Source organism: Cricetulus griseus (genome assembly GCF_003668045.3).
Source record: "Cricetulus griseus strain 17A/GY chromosome 1 unlocalized genomic scaffold, alternate assembly CriGri-PICRH-1.0 chr1_0, whole genome shotgun sequence".
Taxonomy (NCBI): Eukaryota; Metazoa; Chordata; class Mammalia; order Rodentia; family Cricetidae; genus Cricetulus; species Cricetulus griseus.
Genome location: NW_023276806.1, coordinates 195723496 through 195751364, shown reverse-complemented (window position 1 = coordinate 195751364; position 27869 = coordinate 195723496). Strand labels below are relative to the sequence as shown.

At 48.6% G+C, this 27869-nt stretch overlaps 1 protein-coding gene across 7 annotated transcripts in view; it reads right to left on the bottom strand.

The window, feature by feature from the left end:
- The window catches only part of Plxna4 (plexin A4), a 568362-nt gene that overhangs the window by 26086 nt on the left and 514407 nt on the right, over window positions 1–27869 (bottom strand). For all 7 annotated transcript variants that reach the window (XM_035451557.1, XM_027391406.2, XM_035451558.1 and 4 more), the window contains 9 exons: window positions 27425–27518; window positions 26825–27064; window positions 26177–26323; window positions 25366–25600; window positions 21312–21454; window positions 14326–14594; window positions 11574–11640; window positions 10594–10740; window positions 7446–7605 (listed from right to left, as the gene is read on the bottom strand). In XM_035451557.1, the coding sequence (XP_035307448.1) occupies window positions 7446–7605; window positions 10594–10740; window positions 11574–11640; window positions 14326–14594; window positions 21312–21454; window positions 25366–25600; window positions 26177–26323; window positions 26825–27064; window positions 27425–27518 (1502 nt within the window). The remainder of the gene's footprint in view (window positions 1–7445; window positions 7606–10593; window positions 10741–11573; window positions 11641–14325; window positions 14595–21311; window positions 21455–25365; window positions 25601–26176; window positions 26324–26824; window positions 27065–27424; window positions 27519–27869) is intronic.

Here is a 27869-nt window from a genome sequence, read left to right as displayed (position 1 = left end):
AAGGAAACTGCTCCCCAGGACTTGGCCAGGGTCACCACATTTATCCCATTGGAGCACACTTTTCCCACTGTGTGTCTATGCTGACCAACCTCCCATGCTGTCCTAGAACCTCCCAGAGGCTAGCTCTGGCCTCTGGCTTCCCACCCATATACTGTTCTGTATGTCCTATGCCCATGATGTTGAAAACCCAGATTCGGAAGACCCAGAGTTCCAGTTGTCAGTCATCCATCTGTACTCTCACTTGCCCCCCCATTCATTCATTCATTCATTCATTCATTCATTCATTCATTCACTCAGTCACCTCTTCACCAAATAAATATTAAACATTTCCCTTGTCTTTGGTAGGCTGCGGGAAAGATCCTACTGTGGACTTGGGCTCAGCCTCTGGATGCTCTTGTCCTTCTTCATGATCTTGCCCTGGTAGTGGGAGCCATTGAGCTCTAGGGAGGAAGGCAGGCACAGCGAGAGGCCAAATCAAGTCAAAGCCAGTCACTCTCCCTGTCCTATGAGCATCCATCACCCTTGATTTGCATGCTGGGTCCATAAACCCTTACCCCTCTCCAGGAGTGAGAAATCTAAGAAGAGCTTGGGAGGTAGAGTGGACCTTCCAGCTTAAGACAAGAGGGGCAGAGCCCAGGGCCCCATGCTGCCCGTACCACTGTCTTGATCAGTTCAGGAGGCCCTTGGGAGGGGCCAACCCTTATTTTTGTGCTCCATATTATTGCATGTTAAACATTAAGTGTTAAAAAAAAAGAGAGAGAAGGAATAAAAGAGCTCAGGTCTCCAAATCCCTAGTTCTATGCTCTTTGCACCAGACGAGTATCTACTATAACCTAGGAAAACCAGTATTAAAATACTCTTGGACTGGTGAGATGGCTCAGCAGGTAAGGGGCTTGCTGCCAAGCCTGAAAACCTGAGTTCAATCCCCAGGACACACAGTGTGGAAGGAGAGAACTGAGTTAAGTTGTCCTCTAATTTCCATATGTGTGATATAGAATCCATGTGCTTCCATATCCCACCACATGTGCCTAAAATAAGTTAATTAAAATGTGGTAAAAATTATAAAATAAAAGCTGTCTCTTTGTTTACCTGTTTTGCTCTGTATGAGGCGGCCATATCAGGATAGTCAAGGGACAGTGGAACAAGTCGGCCAATGGCAGTGTTCTGGGTGGATGCAGAGTCCCTTGGGGCTGCCCTAAATGCCAGTGAGGGAGTAAAAATCTCCTCTAGGTACTTAATGAGATGGCAAGCTCAGTGACTGACATGAACCTTGGTAACTCTTGGCAATACTTCTGCAGATGAGGATACCGACCATACCATGTGGAAGAGGTGTCTGCTGTGACTACCATGTTGAACAAGCAAACGTGGAAAGTCCCAGAGTACCACTCTCACACTACATTTATTGTTGGCATGGGGATCTAGGCAATGCAGTGCCACACAGGTAACAGAGGCGAACAAGACCCTTGTCTTTACTGAGCTCTCCAAGCGGCTGGATGGAGAAAGGAAGGAGTAGAGTGTGAGGGGAGCCAGGGCTGCTCCACTGGACTGTGAAGGGCAGTACACCTCTGCCTAGCTTACAAGAGCTGGGTATTCTAATCCCATGTGACACTTGTGACCTCATGAATCCATGAGTATGAATGAATAGGTTGTAGTGAAAGACTTGAGGAACTTTGACTATCAGAAGATGCCCACAAGATCCAGGAGGTCAGACCACGGTGTGTGAGCTTGAGCAAAAGACTGTGGGTTGGGGAAAGGTTAAAAAGGGGCAAGGCCAGTCTTACAGCAATGTGAATAGAGAGACCTACAAAAGAAGGCTACTTTTCTTCCAGACAGAAACATGAGGGGTGGGTAAAGACAGGCAGGGGACAGGGCACAGATCTCAGGAGTGTTCCGGACGTGAGCCGGAAGCACTTGGAGCTGCTGATGGAAGATGGGAACAGTGTGCCTCTGTGAAGAGGCGTGTGCTTGGCAGTGGAGATACAGGCTCAGAGTAGGGAAGGCCTCACCTGCAGCTGACCTGGAAGGAGACACTGCCTCTAAGAGAGCGCCTAGGCAGATGCTATACTGAGGGGTAAACCACTCCCAGGGCCCACAGTTCCCCAGCAGTTTCAGCCCTGGCTCTTGCAGCATTGTTTACAGGTAGGCTCCTATGCATAAGTGTACAAACACACACACACACACACACACACACACACACACGGGGTGCAGGGAGACAGACAGACAGAGACAGAAGTAGAGATGCAGAGAGAGGGGGTTGGGAGGCACAGCAGCATAGCTTCTTTCACCATTTACTCTAGGCAGGGGATCCTTCATACATTGTGACAGCCCAGAGCCCAGCACCCAGCGCCCAGCTCTCCTGTCTGTGATCACTCTCAGGTGTTCTTGTCCCAGGAGGCTTCCAAAGGGCTGATGCTGACAGGCAAAGTGAGAAGGAGACTGAATCAGGAAAGCCAGAGCCTAGAGGCCCCACTTTCCAACAGGTACCTCTACTTCCACCCCGTGGGCTCCGAGGCAGGCTCTCTCCAGAAGCGTACTCTGTCCCATCACACAGAACCCATGGGAGGCTGGAAGAGGAGCAAGATTCTCTTATGCACACCTGTGAGCACGTGAGGCATGACAGCCTCAGCAAAGGCACTACCCTGAAGGATCTGGGCCAGGGACCACAAGCAACTGGAAGAACTATGAGAGGGTAGTGGGTATAGAGTGAGTGCTAACAGGATTGGACAACAGGCCTGTAATCCTGGCTGCTCATGAAAATTACAAGTTCAAAAGTGCCTGGGCAACAGAGCAAGTTGCAGGCCAGCTTGGGGAAACTTAGTGGAGAACTCTGTCTCAGGACAAAAAGTAAAAAGAGGTCTGGGAACATAGCTCAATGATAGAGGGTTTGTCTAGCATGCACAGTGTCCTAGATTCAATGCCTAGACCTTTGAAAAAAAACACAAGAAAGAGTAAGAAAACTGATCCCGGTGTGTGTGTGTGTGGGGGGGGGGTGACCATCTGAAACTATTTATTTTTAAAGAAGACCCTATGACAAGTTCTCAAGTAAAAAATTACTGAACTATGAAAGTCAGGGCTTAAGAGAAGCAATTTCAAAAATAGAAATGCAACATAGATCTTATAAACCATGAAGTGCCCTGGCCCAGCTAGTCACAGGAGAGGCAAAGGGGAGCCTAGCCAGGGGACTTTTGAGTTCAGGGATTGTGTGTGTTAGGCCAGCACTATACCACTGGCTGAGCTACATCACAGCTCTCGTTTTTTCATTTTATACTCTGAATCAAGGTCTAACAAGTTGCCCAGGCTAGCCTGAGCATGCCTGCTTTGAACATGGGATCCTCCTGTTTCAGCCTCCTCCATTGCTGGGATCACAAGGCTGTACCACCAACTCAAACTCTGGTGGCTATTCTCTGACACAGTCTGGCTCCAGATCATGTGCTGGGTCAAAACAGAATTAAACAGGCAGGTGGTGGCCATGAGGAGGGAGGAAGGTGACCCTGGCATTCATATGCATGTATCAAGAGAAAATTGCAGGCTGAGACCTCTCTCACCACAGCTCTGCCCACAGGCCCATGCCCTGCTCCAGGCACCAGGGACAGAGAACAGACTCGCTCGAAATCCAATTTGTTATACTTCTACTTTCCAAGGAGAGAACTGGGAGGGGGGATTTAAAAAAAAGAAATCCCATTATCTTTATCTGTCCTTCCCATCACCAGGCAGAAAAAAATGCAAACGGGAGAGACAGCAGCCATGAACCCTTTGTATTTCACCCAGAAGAGGGTATATCTTTTATTGCATACAGGGATTTCTTATTTGAAAAAAAAATCCTTTCAGAATGACTTCAGTAGCAAAACAGAGGTGGGTGGCAGAGTTCTGGGGGCTTTTGACAGAGCATTGGCTTAAACCAGAGGAACCTCTGATGGTCACAGGTAGTCACAGAGGCAGGAGAAAGGTCTATGGAGGAGACTAGGGGGAAATGGGTGTTCTCACCACCTTCCCATTGTGAGACATGGACCTAAGCCTGTGCCTCTCTGAGCTGCTGATTCCCCACTTGTGCTAGGAAGTTAAGGAAAACATTTTTATTCCCTCTGGGGAGTAGGAGATATCAAGAAGCGTCCTTATCTCAGAGAAGAAGGCAGTGGTGAGCTTCTAGTCTCCTAGCCACCACTCCTGGTAGCTAGCTTACTTACATCAGATGAGCTCTGAAGATGGGGGGGGGCTAATGGAAGAGATGAGATGCAAACAGGTCCCTGTTCAAGTACTCCAGGGTAGCTGGAACTACCCCCTGTCATGGCTGTGAACTGATGGGGCCAGCTCATACATTCAGAGTGGAGTGCCACCTGGACACTGTGCTTTGAGAATCCTACACTCCTAAAACCTCTGTCTGTGACTATCTTTCCTTCCATGCACCCCAGCAGTCTGTAATCCAGGCAGACCCTTTTGGTCCTGTGATGGTGAATTTTATGTGTCAACTTGGCAGGGCCTTAGTACCAAGACACTTGGAAAAACATTACTCAGCCTATTTGTTATAGGTGTGGGTACATCAGATTAACACTGAGATCCAGGGACTTGGAGTAAAGCAAATAGTCCCCAGAATGTGGGTGGGCTTCATGCAATCAGTTGAAGGGTCTACAGAGAGCAAAGGGCTGCCCATCCATAAGCCAAAGGGAGTTCTGTACGCAGATGGCCATAAACTGTTCCCTGGTCCTCCAGCCTTCCAGTGCATCCTATAGAGTTTGGACTTGCCAACCTCCAACACACACCCCCCCCCCCACACACACACCCCCACACACACACACAGAGAAAGAGAGAGAGAGAGAGAGAGAGAGAGAGAGAGAGAGAGAGAGAGAGAGAGAGAAAGAGGACTCCTCAACCCACCCTGAATTATGCCCAGATAAGCACGCCCTAAGTGGGCCATGTCAATAAAAATAAAAATGCATACTGGCTTATCCCAGCTTAAACACCAGAGCACTTACAGACCCTGAAGTTGGGCCAAGTTACCCAACCTAAGCCTGCTTTTTCTATTGTGGTGAAGAACTCCTGTACAGGGTAGGACACACTACTGGAAGTGAGCAACAGAACCATGTATGAGTATGGGCCATGCCACTATACTAGTGGGATATTGGCTCTGTTTCCCTCAGATCTCTGCCAATCACAACTGCCCACATAGTAACTTTAACATCTGGGTTGGGACAAGGCTCATGTAGAGATGAAAGGAATGCTGGGAAAGCTCCAATCCCAGAAGCCATGAGTAGATGTGCTGGGGACAGCAGCAGCAGGCTGGACCACTGGAGAGGTGAAAATACAATTCATACCAGGGAAGGGTGAGTTGGGGATGGATTTCTTTAGGATGACAATAGAGGTGTTAGAGGGACTTCTTGCTTCAGCTGAGTCTGGGACAGGGGCTGGTCATCTGGAAAGGAGGCGGCTAGTGCCAGACACCCTCCACCATGGAAGCAATAGGCTCAAAGAGATGGAGTGGAGGGTGCTCTGCTATCTGCCCAGGGCCGACAGGGCCTCACCCAGTCTGTATGCCAGGTGGTCTTTGACATAGACTGGTTTGTGGTGACAATGACATCCTTTTTTTATACCTTGATTTAAGCTTCCAAAGCACTTTCATCTCCATGGACAACTCGCCTCACCTCCCTCTCCCTACAAGGTCAGGCATGGCTTTTAACATAGCAGAGAAGCTATCTCTCATTAGCAACTGAGCCCTACTTCAAGTAGAGCAAGCTACTGCTTGGCTCCTAATGAAGCTACCCTAATCTCAAGCACAAGACACATGCTCAGTCGTCCCTTTGCCTTCCAGCACCCATGCTCTCCAGACCCCTACCCACTTCACAGATGCTGACAATGAGAAGATGAGGGGTGGCCTCATTCTGGGCTCATAGATAAAGCAACATAATGAATGGTGGTGCTCCCTGGTTATCCCACCCAAGACATTAGAGAATACTGTGCAATGAGAGGGATTCGCATCACAGCCTTCCATCCTGCAACCATTTCATTTTCCACTGGCTCTACAGCAGGGGCCTTTTTTCCATTAGTCTATGGGGCCCCTCACAGCAGCAGACATGGGGCAAATACATATAGACATACAAGTTCGCCCCAGTCTAAGGACTGGTGTCCTGGGATACATGCATGGATGTGCATCCGAAACTCCCCTGGTGCATAGACTCCTCCATGTCCTAAGAACAAGACACTTAGAGACACTTTCAGGAAGAGGGGCATTGGGTCCTGCACACATCTCTCGTCTTAAGCCTAGTGGGACAAGACAGGGTTAAGAGGAGATATGAAACATTCAAGGAGATAACAGAACTTCCTGATGCTCAGGATCTTTAGACGTCAGAATCTGGGGGGAGGTGGCAGTCAGGGTAGGAGGTTGAAAAATCACCCTGGATTTGAGCAAAATCATAGATGCCCATCTGTCTTATTCGGCTTAGCAGAAGTCAGCTTAGAGCCCAGATGGGTGCTCAGGGCTTCTGGGGGTCTTCCCACCCCCCCATGTTGCCAGGACTCAACACCATCCTCATACTCCCCAGGATCCACAAACAGTCACAAGCCAGTGTCCTTCCCAGCATCTTCCCACCTCCCATGGTCCAGACAGGCCACACAAAAACTTTCAATGCATCACTCCCGCTGAACTCTTACTATGAAGCAGTTGCTGTAATTATCTCTGCCTCACAGGCAAAGGAAGAAGGCACAGGCAGTTTAAATTCTTTGGACAAGGTCATACAGCAAGGACCTAGAGACATCAGGCTTCGCATCCAGTACTACAACAATGCTGGAATTGCCCTTTTCCATCCTGGACTCTTCAGAGCCTCCTCCAGAGGACATCTCAGTGTGACAATCTTCAGAATACTCAGGCAAAGTACAAATGGCCCTGGGTGGAATGCCCTTGTTTATAGAGGCTGTGCCATCTCTTTATGGAGCATTCAAACACAGTGTCATCCTCTTCCACAGCAGGCCGTCACATCTCATTTTCCTCTATTCTCTTTCTCCATCCTCCATGGCTGACCCAGATCCCCCCGAGCTGTGAGTATTCAGCAAAAAATTATAGGCACAGCACAGAGGGGAGGGACAGCCAGGAGGGCACAAAGGCAGTGTCGAGACCTTGGCCACAGGGACTGGGAAGAGCAGGCTTTGCCTTCACATCCCTTCATTTAGATATGACGCCTGCAATGCCAGCACTCTGCCACTCATAAGACCACAGAGGCATGCCCATTCAGGAAAGTTTGCCAACAGAGCACCTGGTGGCCTTTTCCCTCTCTTTTGTTTGAGGCTCATGGACCTTCTCCCACCAATCCCAAGCAGACTATAAAGTCAAACCCAGCCTGCCTCCCCCCACTGCTCCTTCTCTGTTCCCTGAAGCCCAGCTCCACTACGCTGATGCAAGAAAGCATGAAGTCACCAAGACCAGCCATAGGGATAGCCCTGGGAAGCAGCCCTCTTACCCAGGTCCATGTCTGCAGCCTTGGGCCGGTGAGAGCATGGCACATTCTTGAAGATGGCATCCAGGATCTTTTCCTTGACCTGAGTGATGGTGTCACAGTTGAGGATCTTCACTGGGACCTCTGGGCTGTTAGCATTATCTGGACTGACACAGCTCAGGACCTGTGGGTGGCAGGAGAGATCACAGGGATGAGGACAGTGGGAAAATCTCCCAGATCTCAGCAGCACCCTGGGATCCTTCATGAATGACTCCTCTCCATGATGGACTAGAAAGCCAGGGTGTCACCATGTCTTGCATACCTGTGTGCAAGGGGACACACACCCCATTAGGATGCCTAACCCTCACCAACTCCAAACTTCATGTGTCAATCTTTTTATTGTTCCTCCAAAACACAATCACAATTCCTTCCCTCCCTCTCTCTTTCTCTTTCTCTTTCTCTCTCTCCCTCCCTCTCTCTGTCTCTGTCTCTCTGTCTCTGTCTCTGTCTCTGTCTCTCTCTCTCTCTCTCTCTCTCTCTCTCTCTCTCTCTCTCTCTCACACACACACACACACACACACACACACACACACACACACACACACACGTGCACTCATATACACCCTCACACACATGTTCAGTACTAATGAGAAACTGGGCTCCTGTTTTAAAAGATTTAATAGCTTTGGTTTTGGGAAACATTTCGGGCTGATTGGGAGCTGCTGGATCTATTAGAAACCCAATGTGTTCTTTAAGTATAAAAAGGTGCCCTTTAAAAACTGCAGCTTCAGGCCCCCCAAGAGGCCTCCATGGCTGTGAACCTGAAGCCCTGGTCAGGTGACAAGGCCGCTGCTAGTGCATGCCTCCAGTTCTCATTTCAGAGAAAGGTAAGAAACTGAAACCACTTCACCTGCTGTGTCCTTCCTTGAGACGTTCAAAGCATCTATCAGCCATCCTCACAGTGTGTTCTTTCTGTATTGCTGATACTTTGGGGCTCCCTGGGTAGACTTCAGTGGAGCAAGCAGAAGTACAGGCATGGCCAGGGGTGTATAAGAGCCAGGCAGAGAGGCCTGGGTATTGTGGGACTTGAGGCCAGATGTCTTGCTGGTCTGGGTTCCCAACTAGCCTTTTGTCTCAGTAGTTAAACACGCCACACCCCTCCCAGTAACTATTTCCCAATAGCCCCATCTGGCTTGCAGAGCCAGACTCCAGCCCTCCTCCTGCTCCATGTGGTGGTAATCAGAACCCAAGGCCTGGATTCCTGCCTCTCATTAGCAGCTAGACTGCTATGAGCACAAATGGAGAACATGCTTATTCCATTAAGAAGAAGGGGGAAAATCCCTAAATCTATAAAAAATCATACTCTCACCTTCAAAATGTCCTGAACTGAAAATAAGGGAGGCCAGGCCTCTGAGCTAAACATCTATGAGGGCCTTATCCTAGCCCCTCCCTCCCTCTCTCCTAAGAACCTTCCACACCCCTCCCTCCTGCTCTGACCACCATGCTGTCCTTTGCTAGGCCAGTGATGGGCAGTTCAGCCTCCTCCTAGGCAGCAATATAGCCTTGTCCGAACTCTTTCCCCAGCAGGACCATGAAGCAGAGACTGGTACTTAAGGGCAACCTCTCATAGCAGGCTTCAGGGCAGGCACCCATCTTCCAGAGAGGAAGCAGTAGTTCACAGAGGAAAGGGTCCCAGGCTTAGAAAAATATCTTCTACCCCTGGTTCTCAACTGCTTCGGAATCATCCACCTGGTGCTGTCTCTGCAGGTTCCCAGAGAGGCTCTAGCCATCTGGTGGACTCCCAGGGAACATTTAGCATTCCATCAGGTTCCTGGGAAAGAATGCAGCCTTCAAGTAGGCTCCTGGGGGGGGGGGACATCTAGACAGCTAGTGGGATCCCCCGGGGGTGGGGGTGGGGGAGGCATATATCGAATACTCTGGCAGGTAATCAGGTATTTGTCTAGTGCCCTAGCAAGTTCCCAGATAGCTAGCACTCAAGCAGGTAACCTGGCAAGCATCTAGTCTAGTAAGCTCCCTGGCAGGTAACCAGGTGAGTGTCTAGCACTCCAGCAGGCTCCCTGGTATTGCAATGGAAATTTTGCAGCTCTCCCTTGGCTGTGCTAACTCAGCTTCCATCAGGATAAGGTCACTAACAGCAAACTCAGAGATCCCTGGCTCCCCCAGTGGCTACACGTGCCCACACTTTCCACCTTTAGATTTGGGCTGCTCAGCAGGGTTCTCTGCTGTTCATCTGTCCTGGGACAGGACCATCTTCTTGCATCACCACTGGGCAGAGTGTCCCCTTCACATACAGGAGCACCCTTCCCTGAAGCCCTGCCAACTCCAAGCCAAATAGTCACCTATGTCTCTCTCCTGTCCTTTCCTGCCTGTCTTCAGATGTTTCCCACTTAATGATTTCTTCCTGTTCTCTGTGAGTCTGTCACCTGACACCAGCTGGGCACAACCTTTCGGCCTCCTGGAAATAAAGGCTGCTGCAATTTGAGGACAGAGAGTGATTGTGATCTCAACTCATTGTGTTGCAAGGGGATGCAGGAGAGTGGGACAGGAGACGTTGAAAGGTATTCCTCTCTCACTAAGAAATCCATTCAAGCCTCTATTTTTGGAAGGGTGTGTTCCCTCTTCTCCCTTTTAATTGCAGTCTCTGACTTTCTTCTGTGAGCCAGGAACTGAGAGGGAGCAGAAGCAGCCCTCACAGGCTGTGTCTTTGGGCTCTCAAGAAGCCAATCTATTGGGATTCCTGGAGCCCTTAAAAAGATGGGAACTGAAGACCTGGAATGGCCTTCCAGCGGGCAGAAATAGCTTTGTACTGAGGAGACTCGTCTTCTTATCTGGTCATAGGATCTGAGCGTGTCTACGTGACCATCTGTCCCTACCAGTATGACCTCCACTCTCTCCCCTACCGGGCCATGCCTACTCAATTCAGCACCTGTCTGTTATCACACCCATACACCAGCTGAAGAGTGGCTGAGATACAGCTGAGCCTCTGGGTACCCTGGTGCCTGGGAAACAGGGAAGCACCTGCCTGAACCCTACAGCAGACAAAGTTGTAAGGTCATTTATTCATCTTTTTCACCACTCCTTCTTCAGGGCAGAGATGCCCAAGTGCCAAAGCTGATCTACCAGAGTTGAGGGGAGCAGTGAGAGGGCTTACCAGGGTCTTGTATTCGATCTGCTGCCGGATGAGCTTGTCCTCACTCAGGGAGTAGCGGGCTTCTCCTGTGATGGCGTCAATAGGGCCCTTCTCCATCTGCTGCTTGATGGCACAGAACAGGGAGAAGAGGGGCTCCCCAGCACACTCCTGCATGAGAGCAGAATTCCACTTTTAGAATGCAGGGATCAAAGGCATGCAGGGCCCACTCCACTGTCCTTGCTTTCCTGGTCCTGCTTGCTTCTTGGCTCACTTTTCCCATTTCTTCTTCTGTGCTCTTCGGATTTGCATGGGTTTCCCACCTTGTAGATCCAGGAGATTCTGTTCCTTCCTACCACCTGTCCAGAACATGTCTTTTCTTCTTTCCTTCCTTCCTTCCTATCTTCCTTCCTTCCTTCCTTCCTTCCTTCCCTCCCTCCTTCCTACCTTCTCTCCTTCCTGCCTCCCTCTCTTCCCCTTCTCGTACCCCACCCCATCCTGCTTCCTTTGGGAACCAATCAAGAAACAGAGGTTGGTTCTCTGAAATTCATGACTAGAAGCCCAGCAGCTTGGCTCTTCTGCTGCTCCCCGGCTCATCCTCAGTTTATCAGCAGCAACATGCTTATGTGCCTGCCCTAGGACCCTTCATCAGCTTCCATAAGCCTGGTACTGGGGGAAAAGGAGGAGCTTGGGATATGGGGAGGAACCTGGAAACTCACAGTTTGCTTGTGTTCAGCTGATATGGGAATTTAGCTTTAGGACCACATGGAACCCTCTCAGTGGTACATTGACCCCTCGCTTGGGAGGAAGTAGCCATGGGTCTCTTTTCAATTCAGTTTCCTGATGATAAAGAACTGCATTTCACGTGGGTTGGGTGTATCAGGCTCAATAAGAATGGACATAGTGGTTATAGACTGAAGTAGGACAGGCTGAGAAGGAAAGACTTACTCCCAGGAGAGGATGAACCATAGTAGAGCTGGAAATGTGTCCTCAACCCTTCCTACCTTGAGGAACTTGTAGAGGAGAAACGTGAACCAATTGGTCAGCATCTTCTCAGCCACCGACTCCGTCCTGGCATCAGTCACCGAGGGGATGGGGGAAAGAAGACAAAAAATGACTGGTCAGAGGCCATGGACTGGGTAGAGAAAGGAAGAACCTACCACCATCTTGCTGATTACAGTGTCTGGTGACCTTATGTACTGGAGAATCTTACAGCTTGCCAGGCCCCTGTGGCTGAGAACACAGCTCTTTCTGAAAGTCTGCCTTCTGGGCACACATATACTGCATACAGGTTTTTCCCGGTCTACAGAGGTGCTGTCCCATACCACTTCACAGCAATGGCTATGGTTTTCACCTAAGCTGTCCAGTTGCTACTGGTCACATGTGGCTACTGAACACTAAAAATGTGGCCAGTGTATCCACTGAGGAGCTGAAGTCTGTTCAATTTACTGAATTTAGATTGGCATTGTTACCTATGACTGAAGATTTCCTGTTGGATAGTACAGCCTTAAAGGAACTTGGGGAGAGGCTGATAAAGAAAATGAAAACAAAAGGCAGAGGGATCTAATTGGTCAGGGCCTGGGAAGGAAGGTGGTACGGTAGAGACAAGGTATTCCATATGGAGCCTGTTACCTTATCTAGACTCATTGTACTGGCAGCCACACAGAGGGGGACCATAGCTCATCCACAGATATGTTGGCATTGTGGTATCTCAAAGGCTGCTGCACACTTCTAAGGAAACTTCTGCAATGGTAGGGAATGCTATTTGAATATAACCCCCATCTTTCATGTCACGACTCAAGCCTACTTATTTCTTTTCTTTTGTGAAAGAAGATGCCCCCAGGGGTTGGTGGCACATGTCTATAATCCCAGAACTTGGGAGGCAGAGGCAGGCAGATCTCTGAGGTCCAGGCCAGCCTGGTCTACAATGTGAGTTTCAATTCAGGCAGGGTGCTTAGAGAAAAAGAAACCTGCCTCAAAAAAGCAAAAGAGAAAAAAAAAAGGAAGAAAGGAAGGAAAGAAAAGGAAGAAAGAAAGAAAGAAAGAAAGAAGGAAGGAAGAAGGAAGAAGGAAGAAGGAAGAAGGAAGGAGATGCTGAGGCAGTGTTACTGGTTTGAGCTCCACCCATTCAGGGGTTGAAACTTGTGCAGAGAATATGGTCAGCACCAGAGACATACTTGTGCGTCTAGACAGGTTTGGTGAACTTAAATACATAGTTGCTAGGGAATACTGGTAATTGAGACCTCCAGGTGTTTGGATAGCTGCTGGTATGCAGTGAAGCCAGGGAAGAGAAAGAGAAAGACTATTGGAGGTGGGGCAGGGAGGAGTCAGTGGCAAGAAGAACAGAAGGAAGAGGGGGTGTTGTGCCAGAGCATCCGGGGAGCACAAGTAGAAAACAAGGAGAGGAGACAGAGACCCAGAGTGAGACCATGAGACCATGCCAGGAAATTGTCAGTGGGAGTGCTGGCAGGCAGCGGCAACCCTAGAATTATGCCAGTGGGTGGCTACATGGTGAAAGTAAAACAAAAATCAAAATTATCTACCTTGCCGTTTGCAGAGCTGTGGGATTCTCCTTGGCACTGCAGCCCTTTGCAGCTGTGCAGGTAAATGTGCACCCCCCCCCCAAAAAAAAAGAAGCCTAAAGCAAACTATTTGGAAAGCTGTCTATCTGCAAGACAGGGTTAGCACTACTGAGGCTTGGAGTCTGACCCAGAGACCACAGGGTAGAGGTCAGGAAGAAGGATGGAGTGGTCTGGGCAGAGAGCTGGGTATGGTGGTTTCTAACTGCAGCCATACCATGGTTGGGCATTGGAATAACAGCTGAGAAGAGAAATGGGCAACCTTCAAATGGATGCCCATATAGAATAGGAGTCCTGTGTTTTCTAAGCAAGCCAAAATCACAGAGTAGGAATGGCTGACACTTTAGAAACATGGTAGGAAGCATGTGTTATGGTTCAAATGAGATGCTTCCTACAGGTTCACAGATTTGAATGCTGGGTCCCCCGTTGGTGGTGACACTCTCTGGGGGGCTCATGAAACATTTAAGGGGTGGGACATTGCTGGAGGAAGGTGGCCACTGGCTACCTAGCCACCATTACCTTCCTCACTATGAACCTGAATAAGCCACTCCTTTATTTAATTTGCTTGTATCAGATGTTTGGTCATAGTGATGAGAGACCTAAGAGCATCTAACTTTGTCCAGCAGGGAATCCGGCGCCTATGACAGGGGTCAGGATCTGCTTCCTGGGCTGGACTGAGTCATTTGTCCCCAAAGACTTTCACTTCCTGTTTCTCAAATGATAACACGCATTCAAGTTACTTAGTTCCCTGTTAAACTGTAGATTCCCATCAGGTCTGGGAGGGGCCCAAGTGGCTTCCTTTCTACTGTCTTGTATGCTGCTCTTGTTGCTGGTACATGGACAGCCTAAGGTCTTTTTCTACTTCTAGTCCTGGCCTAAATGAGGCCAGGTCATGACCTAATTGATCTCTAGTACCGAACTCCAGGAGAAAATTACATATTCAGGGAACAGAAGGGCAGGGGTATAACGGAAATTGGATTTGTGGTGAGCTGGGCTGTAGGCATGCAGGTAATGGGTGGGACTGGCCTCCCATAGATCAGTGTTTCACCCTTAGGAAGCATAGCTGATCCCTCTGCAGCCTGTCTGGTGTGCATGAAGGGCTCCAGGAGCCATACATAAGGGTTGGGCTGGGGTAGGGGTACTTTGACCTCTGCTGGCCACCTTAGGCCTCTCTCACCTCCTGAGCAGCAACTTGGGGTGGTTCTTGCTCTCCAGGTTCTTATCAATGAGGTCAGCCAGTAGCTGCTTCAGCACATCAGTGGCATACTCTAGCTTGCTCTGAAGTACCGTCATGATGAGAGAGGCCACATTACCTCGGTCGCGCATGGAAAAGCTGCGCTGAGACTCAAGAGTTCGGATGAAAGATAATAGGAACACCTTGTTGTTGATGAGCTGGGCAAAGAGCTTCAGGCCTTTCTCCACACGTTCCTGCCGGTAGCCTGGTACCTGTGGGGGAGATTTGGGGCCCTAATGTGAGCTTCTGGGTGCCCCATTTACTGCTTCACAGAATAGGCTCCCACTCTCTCTAGTCTAGGCACAGTTGATCTGGCTAACACTACCAAGGCCTTCTCAGGAGCCAAACATGCAACCTAGTGTCTTTTTAACCTCCATCACAGCCCATAAAGTAGGGAAGTAGCTACAGTTTTGAGACACAGCCACCAATACCAGGAGAATTAGCCACAGTTCCTAAGAAGTAGCCATGAGATTTGAACCCACCTGTGCTAGACTCTAGAACCTCAGCTCTTCCCTGATAGTGATGCAGAGCCAATGAAGGGCCTGTGCCCCAGACTATTTCCTAACTCTCTGGAGCTCTGAAAGCCCAGAACTGCTGTGGTTTGTGTCCTGCCTGAGGGATTACCAGGCAACCTGACATCCCCAAAAGTCCTGCAGACAAACAATCAAGATTACTGGATTTCTCCTGGACTCTGCCACCACCACACTTTGTGTGCTAGTTAGGGTTTCAGTTGCTGTGAAGAAACACCATGACCATGGTAACTCTTATAAAGGAAAACATTTAATTGGGTGCCTTACAGTTTCAGAGGTCTAGTCCATTATCATCATGGCAGGACATGGCAGTGTGCAGGCAGACTTGGTGCTGGAGAAGGAGCTATATCTTGATCCCACAGTCAATAGGAAGTGGTCTGAGTGTCACACTAAGTGAAACTTGAGCAAAGGAGACCTCAAAGCCTAGCCCGACAGTGATACACTTCCTCTAACAAGGCCACACCTAGTCCAACAAAATCACACCTCCTAATACTGCCACTCCCTACTAACTTATGGGGGCCAATTACATTCAAACTACCACACTCTGTAAGCTTGTGCAAGGTCATTTATCTTCTATGTACCTCAACTTACCTATTTTAGCAAAGGGAGAGATAGGCCTCTAAGGAACACCCTAATGTTCTCTACCCAGGGGAAGAGAAGAAAGGTGACTCTACCTTTTTTCCTGAAGGATAGGGGGTTTGGGAAATCCCCAGGATGGTACAATCATCTTGAGAGACACTCATTGGCCACTTAGCTGAGCATGAAGGACAGTCCCTGAGATGTCCAGAAAGGGGCACAGTAGCCCTGTTCAGAGGAACCTCAGGCTGGTGTCTCCCAGTTGCCTAGCAGCAATGGAATGGATGGACGCTCCCTAGCCTTGAGAGGGAATGACCTACTACTAGCCATAGCAAAGTGGCAAAAGCTGGGAACACACTGAATGAAAAGGAAGACACTGGAGTGAGCTCACTCTCCACATAAATCCATTTAAACACTGATTTGGGACAGGGAAGATCACTTCATGGTAATAGGAAAGTAGTCTGCTTGGGCAGTTGGGAGGGGCACACAGGATGCCTGAAGACCTGGTACTGCCTCTTGACCTGAACAGTGGCTTGATGGGTGGGACAGGTGGGCTCTTGTGGGGACCTGTCAGTCACTGTGCTGAACAGTAATGTATGTGCATGGCTCTGCATATTTGCTTCTGAGAAAACTAATGAGCTCTTGGGAATGCAGCCATAGGCCTGGCCCTCATGGGCATCCTTGAGCAGGGCGTGTTTCCTTGAATGCAGTCCTAATGGTATGGTGGGGCAGGAGGGACAGCTATCAGAGGTACCAAGGAAGCAACTTAAGGGCTATGTCCCAGCCCCTTGGGTCTTTGAGAAGGACTGTCATGTATGCCAAAGTCAAGAACACAGTTTCAGAGTTGGTCAAGCTTGGGTTGAATTTGGTCACTGTTACCTAGTAGTTGTCAATTTCTTCACCAGATAAGTACAGTTGTTGAGAGAGCTAATATGCATATGGACCTTCCTCTATGACAAGTCCTGTTTGAACTGGCTTGGATACCGTGGCGCCTTTAGTCCATGCTCTAGGGAGCGGGATCTGTTAGGACCTCTGGGACAGTGTGAGGACAGGAGCTTCCTTAGGATACTAAGACAGAAGCCTCCAAGCTAGGGCCATGACCCAAGCAGTCAGTACTATGTCCTACCTGACCTCAAACAACTCATGAGAAGCCTGTTGCACTGAGTACCATACACAGCCAAGTCACAAAGGGCAGTTATGTTATCCTGCTGTACTCCCAGGTTTCAACTGGCAAGGGCTGACAGAGGCAGACAGAGATGGCCTGCTGGCTCTAGGTCACAGAAGATGGCAGAAGTAGTCACTCTCCTCATGAATCAGAAGCCCTTGTGTTCTGGACTCAGGCTCAGGCACAGCAGGCTGGCATCAGCTAGAAGCCAGTTCCAAGTCTCCAGGTCCTCTGCAGAGGGCACACTGGGCCTCTGTCTCTTCTGCATGGAAGAGGTCTTTTGTGAGTTTTTCTGATTGCAGTGCATTCTGGTGGTTCTGGGATCTCAGAGGAAGCCTGATTGCTCCCAAAGCCAGTCCTTCGGAATTCCTCTGGCTGCAGTACTAGTATGTGCAAGGGCAGTTCTCAGACAAAGAGGGAGAAGGTCCGAGCCAAGAGGGTACAGTGGATAGCAGCCAGGACAACCTGGCAGCTCATCTTGGCCCTCATCACGGCCCCACCCCCGAGGCCCTCATTGTCACAAATGTGCCCAGCCTTGGCTTGCCTTATATCTGGCCCCTTTGGCTTCCCAATCCATAGAAGACTGATGCAGTACTGATGATGGATACATGGAAGCCTCACTTTGCGCAGCTCGGGCGTTTATCTACCAGCTGTCTACTTCCTCCTTTTCCCCCAAACCTGTGACTGCCACCTCACACAGACAGTCATGCTTTACCTCTTGCCCTTTCACCTCCTCAGAACGATTCCTCTGCTACTTGAACTAACTATAACACATAATACTGTTTACTGGGCTCCATGTGCAAGGCATAGTATGGGCATGCACATTCTTCTGTTTGTTTGTTTGTTTGTTTGTTTTGTGATAGGGTTTCTCTGTGTAGCTTTGGAGCCTATCCTGGCACTCGCTCTGTAGAGCAGCCTGGCCTCGAACTCACAGAGATCTGCCTGCCTCTGCCTCCCGGGTACTGGGATTAAAGGCGTGTGCCACCAATGCCTGGCCAGTATGTGCATTCTTAATGATCTTACATAGGACAGTTGCCATCTTCTCAGTTTCTCAGATAACTTACCACACTTGTTCCCAGGCCACCTTTCTGCTAAAGGGCAGAGCTGGATTTGCAAACCCAAACTCCCCACCTGTCACCATGTCTACCCCACTCCTGGACTCAGGGGCTGTCTGAAAGCTGACACAGGTTTCTCCCTGCACTCTTCCCAGGCACTCTCTCCCAGCTGTTTGGGCTGACTGCCAAAGGGAGAGGTACCCATGAGCAGGTTTGGCAGTGCGGCATATAGAGAGAACACTGTACCAGCTACATGGCACCCCACACCATTAAGACCCAATCTGGACCTACTGTGTGGGCTTCTCTTGCACCTTAAAAAAATTTATATGCCTGTGGCTGGCAAGCACCTGGGGCCCAGGGCAGGACAGTTTTGGCCAGCCTCCTGCAGGTAAGGTACTACGGCCAGCAGCCTGGGTTCTGACATTAGATATCATAGGAACTATACATGGAAGAGAACGCTAACCCCTCCAGCGTCTACTGCCTTATGTATAAAATGAGAACATGAGGATCTGTGTCATAATGCTTTATGAATATTAAATGAGATAATGTACGTGGAGTATTTGGCATGCACCCTATGCATGGAATCAGCAGTAGTTTTACTACCTGCCTCTGCATGTCCTGGACTGTGGCTTTCTGGTCTCTGTTTTCCAGGAATTTCTAGATGTCAGACAAGCATCCCTCTCTGTCCTGTGCTGGAGGTGGACATTTTCTCTCCATTTGATAAGAGTGGAGATAGAAGTGAAGGATCTTGGGAAAGGGTATCCAGACTACCACTTTCATACTCTGCCACCCTCCCTATCCCTGGCCAAAGTCACTCTGAAATCAAATATTCTTTATTACCCAGATGGTTCCCCACTTTAGTTGAATTCTGTGCCTATAAAACTGGATAGTAAATTTTAATTGTAACCCAATAGGTTAGAATTGAGGAGCCAGTGATGGGTCAAAACCAGGAGTGTGTGGCTGGAAGTTCTTTATGTGTTTTTAAAGTATTAGTATGTGACTAGGGTCAGGAAAGTCTCTTCCTCAAATGCCCCCACTTGCCCCATGTGGCCTAGGGACCTACCAAAGCAAGAGGACATGCTCCCTTCACACTTTATGCTGTGGTTGCGTGTCCCATGAAGATAAAAGGTTAGTGAAATGCTGATTTCATAAAAAGGCTGTCACCCAGAACACTAAGGAGGAACTTTACATAGCAAGAATAAGTTGGAAACCAACAAATAATAGTCCAATAAGGCCACATAAGGTCCACAGCCCTAGGCATGGCATAGTTGATTTCTGAGCCTAATTTTGACTTGGGCTTGGAAAAAACCCATTTAAAAGTTATGTTCTCATTTGAACTAGTGAAATGGGGAAAATAACTCTATATACACATCTTGGTTGAATTCTTAGGCTATTCCCTTTGATGCACACAGATAGGCTATCAGTGCAGTGGCTGGGACTGCTGTGTCCTCTCCAGACAGACAGACAGACAGACAGACAGACAGACAGACAGACAGATATTCTTTCACTCAGATGTTTCCCACACTGATACTCTAGGCCAGGATCCCCACCTGGTTGGCAGTCAGATCATGACAGTAAAGCATATAGTCTATATACACCAGCAACACACTTGTGAACACTGACAGTGAACGATCAGCTTTCCACCCTGATTTCTCTGAACTAGAAACTCATGAGCTCTTTTATGTCCTGAGAATGCTGGTGTCTGCGTGAAACTGAAGTGAAGCAGAGGAAAGATGAAGTGAGAGACCAGGAAGAAGAGAAAGGAGGAGGAGTGAAATGGAGAGTCCAAACACGGTGGTGGATGGAATGAATATCCTGAGACACCTAGTATCTTTGTGCGTGAATATATGACACATGTATAGACACTAACATGCGTGTGAGTGCGTGTGCGGGCACACACACACACACACACACACACACACACACACACACACACACACTGATAAAGACTAGGGGCTCATTCCAGAGAGAAGGTGATGCTATTGCCTGTAGTCTCTAAAAGTGCTTAGTAGTGTCTATCAGTTAGGCAAGGAGAACATCTGTAAGACAGAAATACTCATTTTCTCATTACAAAATCACACACCCAAACACACACATGCATGAACACACACACACACACACACACACACACACACACACCTGCATGCATACATGTCTGCACCATCCAATAAGCATGTGTGGAGAAATACAGGTGCTTCATGCATGGCTGTGAATGAGCAGTATGTACACAGCCTGCTGAAACCAAAGAAACCCATGTGAACGCTCCCTCCAACATATTATCTACAACACTGAGCAAAGGGTCTGTTTCCATTGTGTGGGCAATTGTGTGGACATCTTGAATTTGCATCTTGCCTTCATCTGTATATTCTGCTTCCTCCCGATAGGCAAGCAAAGCAAAAAGACTCCCAGAGTTATGGCCCACAGATTCACAGCCAGAAGAAAGCATGAAGCCTGGCAGCCTCGACTCTACTTCAGGCTCTGTCCCCAGCAACTGTGTGCACTAGCCATTCACTGGCATCTCTGTTCTCTTGTTTTGCTCACCTATAAAATGGGTTCATCTTCTCATGCTGGGAAGGTAGATGGCTAATTGCATGAAAAGTACTTAAAACTGAGTAAGGATTTTAACGGCTCACAACTTCACAATGATCATCCCTCAGGAGACTTATTTTTCCCTGTTTTCCACATTCATCATTTTTCACTTTTCTCTGGTATTTATCTTGATAAGCCATTCTAAAGCTCTTTCAGAATAGCGGGTAATATGAATATATGCATAAGTGAGATCGCATGCTAGACAGTAAATGGGATAATGTTTTCCAAAGATGGGGGTTCCTGATAGCAGTACAACACTGGGCTGGTTTTTGTTGTTGTTGTTGTTTTGTTTTTTGTTTTTTTTTTTTTTGCATTCCCACTTCCACCTCCCTTTCTCACCCATCACTTGACTTCTCCAAGGAAGCATCAAATAGTAAAATCCCTTATACATCTATTGAGCACCAATTAGTTAGTAAAATCCTTCATACTGTGCTTTACTAAACCTAAGTCCACTGTTTAGAAAGAATGAAGAGGTGTGGCCTTGTTGGAGAAGGTGAACAGCGTGGGTGTGCTTAGAGGCAGTAAAAGCCTGTTCCATTTGCAGTTAGGTCTCTCTGTTTTATGGTTGTTGCCTTGAGATGTAAGCTCTCAACTAACACTTCAGCACCATGCCTGCCTCTTAGCTGTCATTCTTCTCATGGTGGTCATGGACTCACCTTCTGAAACTGTAAGCCCCAATAAACTTTTTCTTCTTGTAAGTCACCTTGATCATGGTGTCTTACCACTCAATAGAAAAGTATCAGAGACATACATGTATAGTTTTTCTTGGAAGACGTCCTCTCTATCCATTCAACCTGTAAGGGCTCTATGAATACCCAAGACACCCAAACCTTATTGAAATCTGTTCTCTGAGGCTCCCTGCTTTGGTCCTATCTCCACCAGGAAACTGGCTAGTGTTTACAAGCTGGGGGACCACAGGCAAGATGTGTTGTCTCCCCGGTCTCAGTTTTCTAACATCTGAATCAGGATGCTGGACTTTCTGCTACCAGCATGGGGGTGGACACTGATTCTTACCTCAAGGTCCCGCAACACAGGATGGTCTTCAATCCCTGGGAACAGCACCCTCATTGTGTAGGTCCTGTAGTCCAGGAAAGGAATCCCAGCTCCATCCAGGTCACTGGTAAGCTCATGGATATCTGTCTGTAGCTCTGCAAAAGCTGGCACAAAGAGAAGCCCATGAGCCTGGGATGACAGCTCACTTAGTAGCATGCTTCCCTTGCAAAAATAAAGAACTGAATTTGAGCCCTATGACTCTTGTAAAAAAAAAAATCCCTGGACATGGTGGCACACACCTGTAATCCTAGCATTCAGGACATGGAAACAGGAGGATCCTGGTGCTCACAAGCCAGCTAGGCTACCCCATGTGGTGAGCTCTAGGCCAGTGAGAGACTCTGGTTTAGAAAACAAGGTGGACAGAGCCTGAAGATCAATAGCCAAGAATCCTGTGGGTGTGATCCTATGTTCCTGGGGGTGTGGTATGTGGACCTGTGCATGCAAGAGTGATGGAGCTAGAAGGCATTATTAGCATGGGAGAAAGCCGGTCTGAAGCCTCATGTCTTTCAAACTGCAGAGGGATGGGAAGGCTACCTCTTAGACCTGCAATGCTATTGGGGTCCAAAGAGAAAGGGCTCTGATTTGTAAAGTGTGTTGGGAAGGGAAGTATAAAAGGGCAGGAGGACAGAGGGGACAAAGAGATGAGCCCATGTCTAGTGCTTCACTTTGAACTGGTTCTCTTAGCAAAGTCAAGAACAATTTCTTCCAATAAAAAAAAAAAGAGCTTGAGCATACAATTCTGGATCACGTAGCTCTCAGAAACCAAACAAGGCTTGGGCAGAGGGCCAGTCACTCTAACCTATTTCTTCTTCACAGATATGAGGGAGGCACCTTTGTCTTCCCTGCCTCAATGCAATGCTATCTGGTGGTGAGTTATTATTGCATGTAGGCACTGTTGTCTGTGAGGCCAGCTCAGGCCTCCAGATGATAGAGTTACAAGGCCCCAGCTGGCCTCTAGGAAAACCTGGCATGCGACACAGCCCAGAGCCAAGGCTGTCATACTCCATCCTGGCACAGCGCCTCCTGAGGCCATCCTCTGCCACCTCAGAGCTACAGCTGTCAGTCCTGCTAAGCTGTGGCATTCTCCTTGGTGCATGCCCTCACACACACCTGCATGCATACATGCATGCACATACATGCACACACATGCACACATTGTATTGGCACACATTGACAAAGAACAAGTCATGGCTGTTGCCTAGCCAATGTTTATTTTCACGTATGTAAACTTGAGACTAGGTAAAAAGAGCAGCTGGTGGGCTCAAAAAGGTGGGCTCACAAGCTCTACGTGCTATAAAGTCATCAAAGAGCAAGCCCAGTGCCCAATGGATATGATGACATGTAAACATTGCACAAGTACCCTGAACTGCTCAAAGGGTCCTGCATTGTTCTTGCTGGTGACTGTGGTAGAACTCACATGAGGTCTGTAGGTTTCTAAGAGTCTTGAGACCAGGAGATCCCCAAGGCTTGCTGGTAAGCCTAGGGGGCTAAGTTGGGCACTAGAAGACCTGCAGCCTCTTTTGGTGTTCCCTTCCTAGTGGCCCTGTTACACGGCTGCTGGGGTTCTTGTCATGTAGTGATACTAGAGACAGACGCCCTAATGTTTCTGAGTGCACTCCGATGCAGGTGAGCACCTGTGTGTGTACATAAAGGGAGCCAGGTGGCCTCTTTGGCATGCACTGTCACCAAAGCCTAACGAGCATGTATTGATGGTTAATTTTAATTGCTAGCTTGAGTGGACTGAGAAGAGCTCAGGAGATTAATGAGGCTTATCTCTGGGTGTGTCTGAAAGGACCTTTTCAGAAACAATTAGATAGTAATTACCAATGGATTGACTCATCCTTTGATGGACTCATAATATGATGTTGCTGTTGGGAAGGCATTGATTTCTGGAAGGTACGGCCTGGGATCACTGGGGTGGGAAACTGTCCTTGGCACTATATCTTGCTCTGGCCCCTTTTCTGTTTCTGCTCTTCTTTGCTTCCTGACAGCTGTCAGTTGAGCACTCCACCTTGCTTGCCCTACTCCATGGTGTATGAACCCTCTGAAACCGTGAGAAAAGAAACCCTTCCTCCTTTAAGTTGGTTCTGTTGGGTTATTCGATCACAGTACTGTAAACCAGCCAACACACTTGTGCATATCCGGAGTAAAGTGTGTGTGTGTGTGTGTGTGTGTGTGTGTGTGTGTGTGTGTGTGTGTGTGTAGAGGTATACATAAACAAGAGTGGGTGCACATGTGTATGTATGCCTGCATGCCAGTGAGGATGTACAGTGGGAATGTGTGTTTGCACACATGTATGCCAATATATCTAAAGCTCAAGTTTGGCCTGATGTCTTCTAGCATAGGTGTGGGTAGCTTCCTGGCTGACAGTGAAATTTCTACACAAACCCTTGCCCTGGGCCTAAGTTGCCTTATAAACATGCAGAAATTGCTTTGGCATCCTGAAAAGTGCCTCCATGGCCAACACTGCATGTCCTTTGGTGTAAGAAGCCTCCTTCCATCCCAATAGCTTAAGTGTCCGCAGCTAGAAGCCATGGTCCCCTTGGGACTCCATGGGCTTCTGCCTGCTGAGCCTTTCTTCTTCTGGAGCTTCTAGGGGAGCCTGGCACTCCCCTCCACCCCCAAGCCTGGCTTCAGCTGCCTCCTCCTGATTGGGCTGCTTCACTGGCCAGGATGAAAAGGAGGGAGTTGGGTTTGATGGGCCTGCAGTTTCCTTTAAGTCACCAGGCACCTCCAACATTCAAAGGCTCACGCCTGCCACACATAAAAGAGATCCTAATCACTACACCTAATTAGAGGGAAGAGTACATTGCCGAGAAAAAAATTAAGCAGTGTAAATATAATAAAAGGCAGTAATTAGCAGTCCCACAAGGCAGATGCCAGGATGACAGCTGAAGGATACAGAGATGGGATGGAGCCTTGTCCCCATCCAAAGAGGTGGAGCTTCCCCAGCCGGAGCCTGTATGACGGGGAGCCCAGGTACAGGGCTGCATTAACACTGGAAACATAGTACCCACTGAGAAATAGCTCAGCTCCTTCCTCCCAGGGTGGGCTTACAGAAGGATGTCCCGGGGTTATATGCATCTGCTAGCTAAGCTGCCTTCTTGGGTTTGACATTGCTGATCTCCCTTCATGGTGGCTTGTGTACATTTTTTCAAATACAAGCTGTGAAACACACTTCCTTTGAAATCCCAGATCAACCCTGCAGAATTCCCTTCCTGCTGATAGAAGAGAACTGAGGAGTGCCTCATGTGGAGACACCCTGGTCCTCCCTGGAGGATACTATAACCACCACCACCCCTGCCCCCAGAGTTCTGAATCTGGGTACTGTTCTTGGTGTATAAATGATCCCAGTAACGTATCTGGAAGGAGTAGGGAGAAAACCACAGGTGGATTGATAGACAGGGTTTTGGTCTGGGACCCTGGTTAAGCTCAGAGACTGGCAGAAAGGTTCTGCAGATAGAGTGCCCAGTCTGTTGGGCTATCCATTGCAGCTCAGCTTGCTGGCCTGAGGATAGGAGGCATAGACACATACAGATGTGTCTTGCCCAAGTGCATACATGCATACACAGAAGCTCCAGCACTGCATGCTATAGCCTAGCCTGCTGACCTATAAATGAAAGACACAAACACACATGTATACATTTACACACATAACTACCACCCACTACAACCCCACCTGTTGGTTAATGCACTTACAAACACAAATATAAATATACACATGCATGACCTCCAGCATTGCCAAAGCTGCCTAGGCTGGCTAGTGTTGTAAAGAGGCACCTATGTGTATATATGTACACACACACATATTGATTTACATGTGATTACATGCATACATAACCTCTAATACTACCCACTGCTGCCCACCCATATATGACTTGCATGTAGTTACTTACATGCATATGTAAACTCTGGTACTACCACTGCTACCCAGCCTGTGTGCTTGTATATGGCAGGCACGTATGTGTACACACACAGACTCCACACCAGGCACCGGCATCTGAACACTCAGTACCTTCCTTGCACTCCAGGGCCACACGGGACTCAAGGTTGTCCATCTGCATCTGCAGCCGCTTCAGCGTGAGGTCACTCTCTCGGGACTTGCGTTTGTAGGCGATGAGCACTGCCACGATGAAGATGATGAGGAGACCACCAGCCACTGCAATGCTGACGATGGCGGGCAGGCTGAGCGGGCTGTCTGGGGCAATGTACACCATCCCAGGGGAATATTCCATGCCACCCACCCGTGCCTGTGGACACAAAGAAGAGAGGGATAGTAGCAGAGAAGACTGGGGAAGAGTTCCAAGCCAGAAGGAGAATGTGATTGCCAGTGAGGATCCCCCCACACCACCAGTAAAATAGGAGAGAGCATGGTCAGAAGAGACTACCCTTCAACTAGAAAATGTCCCCATCCTCTCACTCAGGAGGACACAGTCATCATAAGCAAACAGCTCACAACTGCACTGTGAACACAGTGACATAGCACCAACAATTGGCTTTGCCCAAGACTCATCCTGCCATCCATGTTGGGAAATAAGATACAGAAATGGCATCACAGACCACCTGATACCAACGATGACCCTCGTCTTAAAGGCCTCTTGACCCTAACAATTGCTCTCACTCCATTTAATGTTTTGCCCTTGTTGTACAAGCCGGGACAGAGGGAATGACAATATAAGAAGCTGGCTATTGGGACAGGTCTGGGATGAGCTGGGAGGGAAGTTTACAGTGGGCACAAGTCTCTGATAGCATAGATGTAGCTGAGCCACTCTCGCCCAGTACCCCTCACGCCTGATCCACACACAATGGGATCCCAGTAGCCTCACCATCACTTTGTGCCTGCCGATGAGGTTGGGAGACTCGCAGAGCAGCTGTACGTCCGACACTGTCACGGTGCATGGTTTCTCCCCAACCAGCACGGTGTAGTTCAGCTTCACATTGCCTCCAGCCACAGGTGGGATCAGGTTCTTGCCCTTAACAGACAGGAAAGCCCCCATTCTCAACCCCAAGTCAGGACCACAGATGCTACTGGCTGCCATGGCCTACCCTGCTACTGTAAGAGATAACAGGACCTTTAAGATGTGGGGCTTAATGGAATATCATGATTTCCCCATATCTTTTTTGGTTTGTTTTTGCTTTATTTTTTATTTTTTATAAATTTGAATTACAAACAAGATTGAATTACATGACGATCCCAGTTGACTTCCCCATATCTTAAAGGTCCCCTCTGGTTCCCTTGTCACGTGTGCTCCTGCTAGAAGGCCCTCATGAGAACCAGGACTATTACTGGTCTTTAATTTTCCAGAACAATGAGGCAAGTTAACTTTCTTTTTCCTTTATAAGTACCCGACATCCAGTATTTTATGACAACAGAAAACAGACTAATACATCACACATACTAGGATCCCCTCTTCCTCCCAGTGGGAAATCAGCAATTGATAATTAAAGTGCTATGGAAAACTTATCTGGAATACCTTTAGGATGATAGGGGTGCCAGGCTTGAGCTCCAGGATTCCTGAGGGACTGAAAGCTTCAAACACTGGGTTAGGATAGTAGGTGAAGTTAGTCTTGTTGAGAATTAGCAGAGACTGGACATTGTCCAGGATGAAACCAAATTCTTCAGGCCTCTCCGTGAGATCCGACTGGTGGTCAGGACCCAGGGCAAGGGCTGGAGCCTGGCAGGTCATCTCGGTAGCATTCAAGACCTCACAGATCTGCAGGAGTCAGAGGAGGGAACAATGAGAAACATCTCCACGCCAGGAGTTCTGGTGCGCTGTCCATGCTGTATTGGGCTCATATGGGAGGATTGTGAAGGAGGGCACCAGGTCACACTCTTGGCTACTCACAGATCCCTCCCTGCAGCTGTCTCCTATGTTTGGCTTTTCCCAACACGAATGTGGCAATGACTAGGTATTTTCTAAGCTGGGTAAGAATGGTAGGGTGAGAATGGAACCCCATGAACTGTGGAAGCACTTGCTCTTTCAGCCCCCAAATAGGGTCATGTCAACCCCTATCCCACCATCCCAGGACTTGGAGGCATCCCATGCCATGAGTCCCGTTGCCATTGGACTCACATTGATGTGTTCTTTCCCTCCATGCTTGGCACGGATCTGGGGGTTCTGTATGAGGTCCAGGTGAGTTCCCCAGACAGCGATAGGTGTGTTCCCACTGCCCCAAAAAAGAAAGAAAGGAGTGTGTGAACCATAGCCACAGGAGATGTAATGGGCACAGAAACAGTGGTTATCAGGGTGATCCATGACCATAAGGATGAGGAAGCACAGTTGTGTCCTTAGAGACAAGGATGAAAATCCGACTGTAATAACAAGGAAAAATATCTCAGAAGCCCAGAGGGAGGACAGTGGTGAGCAGATACCCATATTGTTGTTTGCTGAGCTGTTTGTAACATGGACATCTCGTAGAGGTCCAGGTGACAGCATGGGCCATTAATTCTCTGAGGCTCCCAGACTGGAGCCAGCTGTTTCAGCCCTGGAGTCTCCTTCCCTGGTCCTCACCACTGTT